Source organism: Phyllobates terribilis, unplaced genomic scaffold, assembly GCF_046119375.1.
Source record: "Phyllobates terribilis strain yellow unplaced genomic scaffold, ASM4611937v1 Scaffold_8__6_contigs__length_399053987, whole genome shotgun sequence".
In the NCBI taxonomy this organism is placed as follows: domain Eukaryota; kingdom Metazoa; phylum Chordata; class Amphibia; order Anura; family Dendrobatidae; genus Phyllobates; species Phyllobates terribilis.
In genome coordinates this window covers 84,548,433-84,563,456 of record NW_027362768.1, presented here as the reverse complement: position 1 = coordinate 84,563,456, position 15,024 = coordinate 84,548,433, and the positions used below count along the sequence as shown (strand labels likewise).

At 48.0% G+C, this 15,024-nt stretch overlaps 1 protein-coding gene across 1 annotated transcript in view; it reads right to left on the bottom strand.

Annotated features, from left to right (window-relative positions):
• NUF2 (NUF2 component of NDC80 kinetochore complex) overlaps window positions 1–15,024 on the bottom strand; it is a 28,101-nt gene that overhangs the window by 11,313 nt on the left and 1,764 nt on the right. The window contains exons 2-7 of the mRNA XM_073642582.1: window positions 9,638–9,811; window positions 8,593–8,667; window positions 2,590–2,666; window positions 1,341–1,402; window positions 1,160–1,257; window positions 997–1,070 (exon numbers count right to left, since the gene is read on the bottom strand). Coding sequence (XP_073498683.1) covers window positions 997–1,070; window positions 1,160–1,257; window positions 1,341–1,402; window positions 2,590–2,666; window positions 8,593–8,667; window positions 9,638–9,760 — 509 coding nt within the window. The 5' untranslated portion in view covers window positions 9,761–9,811. The remainder of the gene's footprint in view (window positions 1–996; window positions 1,071–1,159; window positions 1,258–1,340; window positions 1,403–2,589; window positions 2,667–8,592; window positions 8,668–9,637; window positions 9,812–15,024) is intronic.

Genomic DNA, 15,024 nt, shown 5'->3' with positions numbered 1-15,024 from the left:
CAGCAGCCCGTCCTCTCCTCTGCCTCCAGCCACAGCAGCCCGTCCTCTCCTCTGCCTCCAGCCACAGCAGCCCGTCCTCTCCTCTGCCTCCAGCCACAGCAGCCCGTCCTCTCCTCTGCCTCCAGCCACAGCAGCCCGTCCTCTCCTCCGCCTCCAGCCACAGCAGCACGTCCTATAACTCACTATACTGCCCGTCCTCTCCTCTGCCTCCAGCCACAGCAGCACGTCCTCTGCCTCACTATACTGCCCGTCCTCTGCCTCCAGTCACAGCTGCCCGTCCTCTGCCTCACTATGCTGCCCGTCCTCTGCCTCACTATGCTGCCCGTCCTCTGCCTCACTATGCTGCCCGTCCTATAACTCACTATGCTGCCCGTCCTATAACTCACTATGCTGCCCGTCCTATAACTCACTATGCTGCCCGTCCTATAACTCACTATGCTGCCCGTCCTATAACTCACTATGCTGCCCGTCCTATAACTCACTATGCTGCCCGTCCTCTCCTCTGCCTCCAGCCACAGCAGCACGTCATGTAACTCACTTTACTGCCCGTCCTCTCCTCCCATCTACAGCAGCACATCCTATAACTCACTTTACTGCGCTCCTTGCGTAGGAGACTGGTCACATCTGATACACTGCAGTAAACTATAGAATTAAAAATCCCTCCGTTCTTGAGAATGGAGAGGATTTTTAATGAAAAGTAAATTGCAAAAAAGATGCCTGTTTTCACGAGGAACTTTACAATTTTACCCATCTAAGATGAGAAAACCCAGTTAAAGGTTAATCTCCCCTTTCTGGTTAACCACATACAAGGATGAGAGGTGGGCTTCCTCCTTGGGGCAGAAGGTAATTTGGACAGTGTGCACAAAGCACTAGGGGAAAGAAGGGAAATGTTGAAAAAGGGGCAGGCTGGCAGGATTCTGCTCATTCTACAAACTGCAGAGGAATCCATGAAGCCGACACTGATGAAAAGAGAGAAATCCTTCTGAAAAGACTTACGAGAGTTTCTCAATTTTAGCCTCCAACTCCTGAATTGTTTTCTGCTGTTGGTTTATATTGTCCAAAATCGATTTCTACAAAAAAAACAAACACACACAGCGACATGATCAGTGACAGAAATTGGGCGACAGCAGCAGAAGTGTTAGCCTGTCGTGGTCCTTACGTAGTTTAAGCAGAAGGTTGTGTAGACCACTTTACGGGTATCCCTGAAATGGAGGAAGTTTACAATTCCACTCAGCAAGTAGAGGGTCCTCTTCCCTTCTAAACCAAGGATGAGAGTCTACAAGTCAGTACAAAGTACTTCAGGCTGCGGGCTATGGAGTACTAGCACTGGTGGTACTTACTTGGATTTAGAACATCAGATGGGTGAAAGTCATATATGAGGCATAGTGGCAAGAAGCGGGCCCTATATTATATAGACAAGACAGAACAACAGTTACCAGCATAGAATAAAGAGGATTAGGGAAAGATCTGGAAGTAAAACTGATAACTGGATCTTTTAATGCAGTGTTCCCAATACAATTTTTCAGGGACAGCACAAGTTGTCCAAAGGAGCATCTCACCAAAGGACCTGAAGAGCACACGCCGCCGCCGCACCGGGGATAGAGAGCGGCACAGCGCACGCCGCCTCCGCACCGGGGATAGAGAGCGGCACAGCGCACGCCGCCGCCGCACCGGGGATAGAGAGCGGCACAGCGCACGCCGCCGCCGCACCGGGGATAGAGAGCGGCACAGCGCACGCCGCCGCCGCATCGGGGATAGAGAGCGGCACAGCGCACGCCGCCGCACCGGGGATAGAGAGCGGCACAGCGCACGCCGCCGCCGCACCGGGGATAGAGAGCGGCACAGCGCACGCCGCAGCAGCACCGGGGATAGAGAGCGGCACAGCGCACGCCGCAGCAGCACCGGGGATAGAGAGCGGCACAGCGCACGCCGCAGCAGCAGCACCGGGGATAGAGAGCGGCACAGCGCACGCCGCACCGGGGATAGAGAGCGGCACAGCGCACGCCGCAGCAGCACCGGGGATAGAGAGCAGCACAGCGCACGCCGCAGCAGCACCGGGGATAGAGAGCGGCACAGCGCACGCCGCCGCCGCACCGGGGATAGAGAGCGGCACAGCGCACGCCGCAGCAGCACCGGGGATAGAGAGCGGCACAACACATTGGGCAAAGAGGGGTACAGCGCAAGCCGCTTCACTAAGGGTAGACTGAGGCCTAGCACACTGAGCAAAAAGTAACACCGCACACGGAGCGGTGCCACAGGTGGCAAGCAGAATAGCAAACTGATACCAGACAGTTAATGAGCATACGAGCTTCAGAATGACGACTTCCACTAATTGACTGGAAAATCCAGTAAAGAGGCATTGCCATTTCCCTGGTAAAGTGTCTGTGAATTACACTGAGGGCAAATAAAGTCATTCATATGTACCACAAATCAGTGCCACCCGTGATATGGGCAAGTTATGATGGGCTTGGAAAAACATTTTATGTGCAAAATACAGTAGTGCCATACTACAAAAAGGATTACGGTAAGAGTAAGTCCCTATGTATAAGGTATAGATACATGAAATCCCTATGTATAAGGTATACGTACATGAGCTTCACAATATAAGCCACAGGAGCGAAACCTTCCACCAGATGAGGGTACTGAATGTCTAAACCCACCGGCACCTGTAATATATGAATTGAATTATGTAAAGAAAAGAAAATAAATGCACCTCTCTTATCACTGTAATGTAACCGAATAATGAACCCTCAGCAGATCAGACCCGGCTCTTCTAAATGTACCACTAAGGCTCTGAACACACCAGCAACGCTGTGATGTATCAGACTTCTAAACGATTTCCAATTACACTGCCGATTTTGCAAGTTTTCCCACCTACAAAGAATGGAGAAGTCGGTAATTTTTATCGTAGGTACACTTCAACTGTGAGAGACAGAATCTAAAAATAAAAACAGAAAATCACATTGTATGATTTTTAAATATTTCATGCAATAAAATGCAATTTAATTAAGTATTTGATCACCTACCAACCAGCAAGAATTCTGGCTCTCACAGACCTGTTAAGATTTTTTTAAGATGCCCTCCTACTCTGCACTCATTACCTGTATTCATTGCACCTGTTCGTTGCCTGTATAAAAGACACTTGTCCACACGCAATCAATCACGCTACAGCCTCTCCACCATGGCCAAGACCAAACAGCTGTCTAAGGACACCAGGGACAAAATTGTAGACCTGCACAAGGCTGGGATGAACTACAGGACAATAGGCAGGCAGCTTGGTGAGAAGGCAACAACTATTGGAACAATTATTAGAAAATGGACGAAACACAAGATGATTGTTAATCTTCCTCGGTCTGGGGCTCCAACCATGATCTTGTCTCGTGGGGTAAGGATGATTCTGAGAAAGGTCAGGAATCAGCCCAGAACTACACGGGAGGTCCTGGTCTATGACCTGAAGTGAGCTGGGACCACAGTCTCAAACATTACCGTTAGTAACACACTACTCCGTCATGGATTAAAATCCTGTAGGGCAAGCAAGGTCCTCCTGCTCGCACCAGCACATGTCCAGGCCCGTTTGAAGTTTGCCAATGAACATCTGCATGATCCAGAGGAGGCATGGGAGACGGTCATGTGGACAGATGACACCAAAATAGAACTTTTTGGAATTAACTCGCCGTGCTTGGAGGAAGAAGAAGGGCGAGTACAACCCCAAGAACACCGTCACAACCGTGAAGCATGGTGGGGGTAACATCATACTTTGTGGGTGTTTTTCTGCAAAGGGGATAGGACGACTGCATCATATTGAAGGGAGAAAGAATGGGGGTCATGCTTCGAGATTTTGGTCAACAACCTCTTTCCCTCACAGTCAGTAAGAGCATTGAAGATGGGTGGTGGCTGGGTCTTGCACCATGACAATGACAAGAAACACATAGCCAGGACAACTGAGGAGTGACTCTGTAAGAAGCATTTCAAGGTCCTGGTGTGGCCTAGCCAGTCTCCAGACCTGAACCCACTAGAGAATCTTTGGAGGGAGCTTAAACTCAATGTTGCCCAGCGACAGCCCCAAAACCTGAAAGATCTGGAGAAGATCTGTATTATTATCATAGCGCCATTTATTCCATGGTGCTTTACATGTGAAAAAGGGGTATACATACATGAACTATTACAAAGATCTTTAACAAAACGTGTCGACGACTGGTACAGGAGAGGAGAGGACCCTGCCCCCGAGGGCTCACAATCTACAAGGGATAGGTGAGGATACAGTAGGTGAGGGTAGAGCTGGTCGTGCAGCAGTATGGTTGAGCAATGGTTACTTCAGGTTGTAGGCTTGTCGGAAGAGGTGGGTCTTCAGGTTCCTTTTGAAGGTTTCCATGGTAGGCGAGAGTCTGATGTGTTGCGGTAGAGTTCCAGAGTAGGGGAAAATGCACAGGATAAATCTTGTATGCGATTATGGGAAGAGGAGATAAGAGGCGAGTAGAGAAGGAGATCTTGTGAGGATGGGAAGTTGCGTGCAGGTATGTACCGGGAGACTAGGTCAGAGATATAAGGAGGAGACAGGTTGTGGATGGCTTTGTGTGCCAGAGTTAGGGTTTTGAACTGGATTCTCTGTGCAATGGGGAGCCAGTGAAGGGATTGACAGAGGGGAGAGGCTGGGGATTAGCATGGGGACAGGTGGATGAGTCAGACAGCAGAGTTTAGGATAGATTGGAGGGGTGCGAGTGTGTTGGAGGGGAGGCCACAGAGCAGGAGGTTGCAATAGTCGAGGCAGGAGATGATGAGGGCGTGCACTAGTGTTTTTGCAGATTCGTGGTTGAGGATTGTGCGGATCAGGGAGATATTTTTGAGTTGGAGTCGGCAGGAAGTAGAAAGGGCTTGGATATGTGGTTTGAAGGAGAGATCAGAGTCCAGGGTTACCCCAAGGCAGTGAGCTTGAGGGACTGCAGAGAGTGGACAGCCATTGACGTTGATAGATAGGTCAGGTGGGGGGGGGGATGAATGAGATGGTGGAAAGACTATGAATTCTGTTTTATCTATGTTAAGTTTTAGAAATCTGTCAGAGAAGAAGAATGAGATAGCGGACAGACATTGTGGGATTTTGGTTAGTAAGGAAGAAATATCGGGTCCAGAGAGGTAGATCTGTGTGCCGTCAGCATCGAGGTGATAATGAAAGCCATGAGACTATGAGTTGTTCCAGGCCAAAGGTGTAGATGGAGAAGAGCAGGGGTGCTAGGACTGAACCTTGGGGGACACCGACAGATAGGGGGTGAAATGAGGAGTTGATGTGTGAGGGGGAGACACTGAATGTCCTGTCTGGTAATTATGAGGAGATCCAAGATAGGGCCAAGTCTTTGATGCCAAGGCAGATGACAGGTCTAGGAGGAGAAGGACAGAGTAGTGTCGCTTGGATTTGGCGGTTAGTAGATTGTTGGTGACTTTAGTCAGGGCAGTTTCCGTAGAATGGTGTGGTTGGAAGCCAGATTGGAGGCGGTCAAAGAGAGCAGGAGGAGAGGTGGGAAGACCGTTCAGAATGGACGTGTTGTTCCAGTAGGGAGAAGTGATATGGGGCGATAGCTAGTCAGAGAGGATGGGTCAAGGGAGGGCTTTTTCAGGATGGGTGTGATTGAGGAAAGTTTGAAGCATGGGGGGGGAAGACACCAGTTGTTAGTGACAGGTTGAAAAGGTGGGTAAGGGTTGGGTCAAGTTCACAGGTGGTGAGGTGTGATTTGAAGAGTAAGGAGGAAAATTGGTCTTCCGTAATAGTGGACAAGCTGGTTTTGGAGGAGGAAGATTGAGTAGGTGTGAGGAGGGGCTGGGGAGACTTTAGGCAAAAGCTTTGTCTGATGGTGTCAATCTTCTGCTTGAAGAATGAGGCAAAGTCTTTGGCTTTGTACCTGTATGGAGGAGTGGGCCAAAATCCCTGCTGGAGTGTGTGCAAACTTGGTCAAGAACTACAGGAAACGTCTGACCTCTGTAATTGTAAATAAAGGTTTCTGTACTAAATATTAAGTTCTGTTTTTCTATTGTATCAAATACTTATTTATTTCATGCAATAAAATGCAAATTAATTATGTAAAAATCATACAATGTGGTTTTCTGTTTTTTATTTTTAGATTCTGTCTCTCACAGTTGAAGTGTACCTACGATAAAAATTACAGACCTCTCCATTCTTTGTAGGTGGGAAAACTTACAAAACCAGCAGTGTATCAATTACTTATTTTCCCCACTGTACATACATGCCAACCCGACAGATTTTCTAAAAGGAAGACCCTTCAGGACAAGCCTGTGGGTTTTTTCTCCAGAAGCCTCATTTTTTGCTTTTGCTCTATTCTACAATGAAGAAATTGCTAGAGGCTTCTGAAGTGACAACACTAGGAAAATGCTCAAAAAGATCCCACGGCATCTTCTGAGCCTTCTCATGGACTTGTATTGTAAAGTACAGAGTGTTGCCTTAGCAGAAGCCACCTGAAGAATGGAGTGGAGTGGTCTTTTCTTTTAACCACTTGGCATCTTTTGAAGCGGCTAAAAGACATTCTAAAGCCTGAACATAGGAACAGCAAGTTGTTTTTCCATAGAATTGCCTATGTTCTCTTTTTTGAGCGTTTCCCCAGGCACTTTTTCAGGTGGTCTAGGAACAGAATCCACGTGTTGAAGACGTTGCATGCACATACATTATGGGAACCATTAGAGGATTTTGAGAAAACTTTACTACCTATATTTTTTCTGCAAGCTGAGTATTCCTTTAAAAGAGGTTGTCCACTACTTTTACATTGATGACATATCCTTAGGATAGAGCATCAATGTCTGATCGGCCGGGGTCCAACACCCGGCACACCCGCCAGTCAGCTGTTATCGGTGTCGGCGGCCACCACCAACCGGGAGTACTCACTTGTGGAGCTGGCCATCTTCTGATAGTGGCCGGGCTTGGTACTAGACATCCGCTTCCTATTCAAACCAATAAAAGGTAGATGTGCAGTACCCTGTGGCGGCAACTACCAGAAGATGGAGCAGATTGGCAAGTGAGTACTTCCAGCTGGCGGCCGCCGCCAACACCAATACCAGCTGATCGGTGGGGGTGTCAGGTGTCGGACCCCGGCTGATGAGACATTGATGATGTATCCTAAGGATGGGGTGACTAGCCCAGGGGAATGGGGATAACTCGGTACCCGGGCCTTTGGCCTGGCCTTTAGGGATGTCGCGGTGGTCGGCTCCCGGGCCCGTACCCTGGGGGTCTCTCCTTAAAAAGGGGGTTGATTTTTATAAAAGAAAGAGTTTGTGACGCCACCTGTGGCTTCTGGTGAAGATCACCAGCGCTGCGCAGTCCACTGAGGCCGGTGATAAGGCAGCTTGATGGTATAGCTCCCCACAGGTGGAGCTGGGCCTCAAGGCAGTATAAGAACGGGGATGCAGGACAAAGACTCCGCCGGGTCAGAGCAAGAACAGGGACAGACACGATAGTCACTTCAGTACCTTTTACTGGTGGAATTTCAGGCACTCCCCGGAGCACTGTAGGGTGAAGGGTGTATGTCCGGATCCTCCCCAATGAGCAGGTTTTGGCCCTCCTGGTTCTTGCTTCTGCGTACTAAGTTTCTGACCTGCCTGGAGCTAGGCCTAACTTTGTCTCTGTCCTGCGCTGGCTGACCTTGTGGTAGGGCCTTCTCTTGGAGTGCACGCTTCCAAACTACGGGGCCTATGTGTCTCCTGGCTCTGGTACGTATCAGCGCTTTAGCGATCCTGGAACCTGTAGTTCTCCAGGGATTCCGGTTTATCTTACTGGGTCGTGGAGATCCCGGTAAGCTTCGGACCCGGTGTCCGGTAATTGCTTCTTTGGGGTGAGCTAATTAAGCTCCTCTGCCCCCTATGAACTAACTCTCTACTCTTTTGCCTTCGGCCTACTAGGGCCCTCAATAGGCTACTCACACTAACGGCAGCGTGCCGCACTTCACCGATCTTATGACGCCGGCACACCTAAAGCTCACCTCTCTGAGCAACAACAGAGTCTGGACTGTGCTCCACTGCAGGCTAACCTCTCTCTTGCTTTTGCACTGCAGGAACTCTCTCAACAGGTGCTTTCTGTCAACTCCAGTCTAGACTAGACTAACTGCTGCCTGGCTCCACCTTCCCTTATATATCTCCCTAACAGGCTCCCTCTGGTGGTCTGAGGAGGAAGGTGAAGATGTGTGAATGGTTATGGGGGCCTCTTGTGGAGGAATCCTTCAATACACCCTTCTAGGACTTGTGATACCAAGCACAGCTGGGCTTCACAGGGGCATCAATGTAAAAGTAGTAGACAACCTCAGTCCACAATGAGCAAACAGCCAAAGAAAGATGAAGTCATTGCCTTCGATTCTATGGTCACCAAACGCACCCAATTTAACCATCTATCAGAACGATTCATAAATCCAGTGTGTGATACAAGATAAATTAGTGGGGACCATAGGAGACAGCAAATTAAAAGGATCACCCTAACTAGGTGAACTATCACCCATTAACAAGGTGGGTCAGACCCCTATCCTATGTATAGGTAATAACTTGTCCAGTTGTGACAATTACTTTAATCCCGCAGCATATTCCACGTATTCCATAGATACATACCATATAAAACTGCTCTATCCCAACATTGAAGACTTTCTGCAGCACCCTCATGAAGAGCTTCTGGATCCATTCTGGCTGTAAATGGAGACATAACATTAGTAGGGTCACGGATCAAAAACTGCAGGGGTGTACAGCCCAGAACCGGCAGACCCTTACTATAGCCTCTGCATGGCACCTACAGTAGAGACTTGTATGGATAGGCTGGTTATGGCCATGCTGGATAAGGTCCACAATCGGTGGTTTATCCGCCACTGATCGGCATGAGTTACATTTGGATTTTTTACCTGCTACATTAAAAATAAATTCCGCAACTAGTTTGTATATTGATTTTTTTTTTTAAAAGGGAACCTGTAAAGTAAAATAACGCTATTAATCTGCAGGTATGGGGTAAACCTGCACGTTAATAGAGCTCTGAAATTGCACTGCCGCCATACTGAGAGCCCCACTGCCGGGAGGAAATTAACTATATGCACTGCGCTCCTGGCACTGACTGACAGCCATCTCTAATGCTGACCCAGCTGTCAGTCAGTGCTGGGGTGTGGTTACAGCCACCACTCTCTATTTGCTGAGCAATGACTGAACTCACTCCGAAAGAGCGAGGCTGCCGGGAGGTGGGGGAATAAAGGGAATTTCCTCCTGGCAGCGGGGCTCTCAGTGCTGGCGCCGCACAGTGTCAGAACGCTATTGACCTGCTGATTAATCCCATATCTTCAGATTATTAGCGCTATTTTACATAACAGGTGCCCTTTAAAGATCAGCTGTTGGAATTTGCTGCAGAAATTCTGCACAAGAGGTTCAGATGTTCCTGTGGATTCACGGTCTGATTTACAGTGGAATTATCAACCGTGAATCCAGCAGTGTGGACACAACCCTACAGTGAATGAACTGCTGAGGAAAAAAAAAAAAAACATTTCTATAAAAAAACAATAATATAGAACACCAATTTAGGAAATTACAAGAGAAACTGCACAAAAGAGTTTTATTTCACTTTATTCCCACCCACAAACCAGAGAAGTAATAAATAGAGACGTAGTAACAGCTTTACCTTGGGGTTGGGGTAGATATCATTTTTGGTAAAATTTTTAGCCTCGGCGCCTGTCAGGATCGTCTGGCGGTAAAAATTTACCAAATCCACTGCAGGAAATTGAGGAAACGTGAGTTTATTCATAACTGCAGCCAAGTGTGGTCAGAAGAGGTCTTAGATGAAAAAAATAGATGCCTGAAGAGGAAAAGTAATATATATTAAAAACACATACATTATGCTTTATCAGAATATTGGACATCTAGAGATAGAGCGGACTTGCCCCTGCAGCTCTGGGGTCCTGGGGTTTGGATCCAATCAGACACAATATCTGCAGGGAGCGATGTTGATGGAAGTGTGGTAAGGAAAGCACATTAGAGGGATTGTCCAGGACAAGTCACCGATATCATATCAGCGGGGGTCCGACACCTGACTCCAACACTGATCAGCTTTTTGCAGCGCTTTCTGAGGCCAGATGTGCACATCACAATGTGACCTAACATTGATCATGTTAAAAATGACTCCTGGGACACTTTGGAGAAACGGCTGTGCTACTGGTTCCACGGACAACTCAATGTGATGGCAAGCTGTTAGTCTAGCTGGGGTTTGGCTATCGTACATTATGCCACCCCACAGCATAATCCCAGGAGTAGGATTCATCTGATTTTCCCTCATAAAGAAGTTCCAATGACTTCACGCCATCGCTCTCAAAGGCCAACATAGTGCAAAGTAAGACAGCAATGGAGGTAGGACTGGAGGTCTATCCTGCCTTTGTCTTGGATGCAATGATAGCCGGAGATTGGTCTAGAAACTACGAGAGCAATGCAATGAAGTGGCCTTCATGAGGGAGCGTCACACCGGTCCTACTCCTGGGATTGTGGTGTGAGGTCCCATAATGTACAGTAGCCGACCCCCTCTGGTCTTCATTCCAGATACACTAACAGCTCGGCCTTAGGACTCGTGCAGATGACCGTATGTTCGGTCCGAGTTCGATCCAACAAAACATTGGCTCTCACTCGGACCAATATTATTCTATGGGGCCGTGCATGTGTCTAATGTTTACCTCAGACGGAGTCTGAGGAGTAGAAAAAAAATAAATAATATCACAGCATGCACAATTTGCACCCCAAAAAACTGATCACACTCAGCCATGCAAGTCAATAGGTCCGTCAAAAAAAAAAAAAATCAGACAGCACTCGGATGACGTTCAAGTGCTGTCCAATTTACTCAGACTGACAGAATGGAGAATTTGTTTTTTTCACATCTTCTCCACATCCGAGAAAATTGGATCACACTATGATCAAACTCTGATTAGAGTGCGATTAACATAAATAGGACCGATTTACTCGGATGAAAATACAGTTGTGTCATCCCAGCCTTACATTGATTTTGTTATCGAACTGCCTTTTCTCCATTGTGTCTCAGCAGCCGTTCTTCAACACCAGGCCACGTGTTGCTTGTGCTACTGTGAGCAGCCTGCGTGGCCTAAATGTTCTACCATGGCCTGCAGCGTCTCCGGATATGTCTTCCATCGAGAACATCTAGGACAGGGGTCTCAAACACGCGGCCCGCGGGCCGCATGCGGCCCCTGAGGCTGCTTTATGCGGCCCGCAGGCACCACAGAGTCCGACCCCTTGACGATCCCGACCTGGTCCAGGAGGAGCCGCCGCCAGCAGCGCTGAATTGCCGCACAGAGACTGTTTCCCAGCACTGTATTTCCAATGCCAGCCGCTGGCCAATCAGAGGCCAGCAGCTGATATCTGCGTGTCGGCGCAGCGAGTATGACGTCATTGCCATATGCAGATGTCAGCTGCTGGCCTCTGATTGGCCGGCGGCTGACATTGAAAATGCTGTGCTGGGAAACAGTCTCTGTGCGGCAATGCAGCGCTGCTGTCGGCGGCTCCTCCTGGACCAGGTCGGGATCGTCAAGGGGTCGGACTCTGTGGTGCCTGCGGGCCACATCTGCAGGAAGGCCGCCGAGGGAACGGAGGACAGGTGAGAATCATCTTTTTTTTTTTTCTATTTTATGTGTGTGAAGAACAGCACAGGGGGCACAGAGCCACAACATGGGGACCAGGATGGGGCACATAGCCACAAGAGGGGACCTGGATGGGGCACATAGCCACAAGAGGGGACCTGGATGGGGCACATAGCCACAAGAGGGGACCTGGATGGGGCACATAGCCACAAGAGGGGACCTGGATGGGGCACATAGCCACAAGAGGGGACCTGGATGGGGCACATAGCCACAGGATGGGGACCTGGATGGGGCACAGAGCCTCAAGATGTGGACCTGGATGGGGCACATAGCCTCAAGATGTGGACCTGGATGGGGCACATAATGGGGACCTGGATGGGGCACAGAGCCACAAGATGGGGACCAGAGCCACAAGATGGGGACCTGGATGGGGCACATAGCCACAGGATGTGGACCTGGATGGGGCACAGAGCCTCAAGATGTGGACCTGGATGGGGCACAGAGCCTCAAGATGTGGACCTGGATGGGGCACATAATGGGGACCTGGATGGGGCACAGAGCCACAAGATGGGGACCAGAGCCACAAGATGGGGACCAGAGCCACAAGATGGGGACCTGGATGGGGAACATTGCCACAGGATGGGGACCTGGATGGGGCACATAGCCCCAAGATGGGGACCTGGATGAGGCACATTAGTACAAGATGGGCGCCAGGATGGGGAACGTTGCCACAGGATGGGGACCTGGATGGGGCACATAGCCACAGGATGGGGACCTGGATGGAGCACATTAGTACAAGATGGGGACTTGGATGGGGAACATTACTACAAGATGTTTTCCATTATTACTATATGATGCTAATTGTAAGACAATATTACTGTATGTGGCCAATTGGGGGAAATAAAATTGTAAAAAAAATAAAAAATAAAATAAAGCATGAAAAAATATTGGGCACTAAAAATGCTGTTTTATATGTAAACTAAAGTAAACACAAAAAAGTGCACGTTTATTATCGCCACATCCATAACGACCCAAGCCATAAAAAAATAAACACGGCAAAAATGTTCAAAAGGTGTACACAAAAAAAAATGGTATCACTAAAAATGTCACATTGAACAAAGAATGCGGCCCCCCAAATTAAAATTTTTTCCATGTGCGGCCCATATACCCAGCCGAGTTTGAGACCCCTGATCTAGGACATCATTATGGACAATTGCAAAAGGAGCTGCCAGTAGCGGATCTTGATGATTTGCCAAAGAGCATTCAGCGTGGCAGAATATTCCTCAGACAACCATTAACCCCTTAACAACATTAGACGTACTAATACGCGTCTGTGCCCTGGGATTTAAGAGCCAGACCCGTATTAGTACGTCATCGCGATCGCGCGCACACAGGCTGTGCGGGCGCGATCGCCGCCGGGTGTCAGCTGTGACAATGTGCAGGGAGCGGTCCCGCACCGCTCCCAGCACATTGACCCCCGCAATGCTGCGATCGAAGTCGATCGCAGCATTGCGGTGGCAAGGGAAGGTGATCGCAGATACTCACCTCCTCTTCCGGCCTCCAGCGCTGTCTGCCGTGGCTTCCAGGATGTTGCCATGACGACCCGATGTCGTCATGACAACATCCGGGTCACCAGACAACAGGAAGATTGTTTGGACATGCGCAGTGCATCTCCAAACTATCTTCTCCCTGTCCAGCGCTGACAGCCCGCATGGCACAGGGATGGTGCTGCATTCCTGTGCCATGCAGGCGATCAGAATGAACAAAAGTGAAAGTCCCAGAGTGGGACAGAGTAAAAAAAGTGTAAAAACTGTCAGAAAGTGGGGAAAAAAAATAAATAAATAATCCACCAAAAATAAAAATATAATGTACACATCAATAAATATTATTATAAAAAAAAACAATAAAAGTACACATATTTGGTATCGCCGCGTCCGGAACAACCTGATCTATAAAACTGTCCCACTAGTTAACCCCTTCAGTGAACACAGTAAAAAAAAAAAAAACAAGCAAAAAACAATGCTTTATCATCATACCGCCAAACAAAAAATGGAATAACACCCGATCAAAAAGACGAATATAAATAAAAATGGTACCGCTGAAAACGCCATCTCGTCCTGCATAAAAACAAGCCGCCATACAGCTCCATCAGCCGAAAAATAAAAAAGTTATAGCTCTCAGAATAAAGCTATGCTAAAAAATATTTTTTTCTATAAAATTGCTTTTATTATGTAAAAGTGGAAAACAGGAAAACGATATAAATGTGGTACCACTGTAAACGTACTGACCCGAAGAATAAAGCTGCCTTATCAATTTTACCACACGCGGAACAGAATAAAAAAAAACAAAAAAAAAACAATTCCTGAATTGTTGGTTTTTGTTTATTCTGCCTCCCAAAAATCGGAATAGAAAGCGATCAAAAAAAATGTCACGTGCCTGAAAATGGCACCAATAACAACGTCAAGTCATCCCGCAAAAAACGAGCCGTCACATGACTGTCTGCCAAAATCTGGAAAAATTATAGCTCTCAAAATATGGCGATGCAAAAACTAGATTTTACAAAAAATGCGTCTCTTAGTGTGCGACAGCTGTCAGTCATAAAAACGCCATATGATTCTGGTATCGCTGTAGTCTCACTGACCCGAAGAATAAGGTCGTCTAATCACTTATACCGCACGAGGAACGGCGTAAAAAATAAACTCTCGGGTTAGGGTTGGGCTAGGGTTAGGGCTGGGTTTGGGGTTAGGGTTGTGATGGGGTTGGGATTTTTTTCAAAAGTAAGAAAAAAAGATGACGATATGGCGACTAGTGTTGAGCACAAGTGCTCGCTACTTCAGTTTGCATTGGGTGCTCGTGTATGCAATGAGTATCGTGGGTATTTGAGTGACATGCTCGAGTCTCCGCCCCATATGCTTCGCGGCCAAAAAAAACTTTGCGGGGATTGCCTGCCATGCACGAGCGATCCCCGCATGTTTTTTTTTGGGTGTCTAATAACCATGAAACATGCGGGGCAGGGACTCGAGCATGTCACTCGAGCACACGCAGTACATGGTGCATACCTGAGTACCCGATGCAAACTCAAGTAGCGAGCACTTGTGCTCAAGACTAATGACAACTTATTCAATATGATGACCTAATGTTATCAAATTCTGTGTCGTACCTCTGGGTTCAAAATGTTCACTATACACCTTAATAAAATCCTTGAGGGTTATAGTTTCCAAAATGGGGTCATTTGTGGGGGAGCTCCAATGTTTAGGCACATCAGGGGCTCTCCAAACGCGACATGGTGTCCGCTAATTATTCTAGCAAATTTTACAATCAAAAAGTCAAATGGCGCTCCTTCCCTTCCGAGCCCTGCCGTGCGCCCAAACAGTGTTTATCTGCGTGCCCAGAGGAAATTGCACAACAAATTTTGGGGTCCATTTTTTCTTGT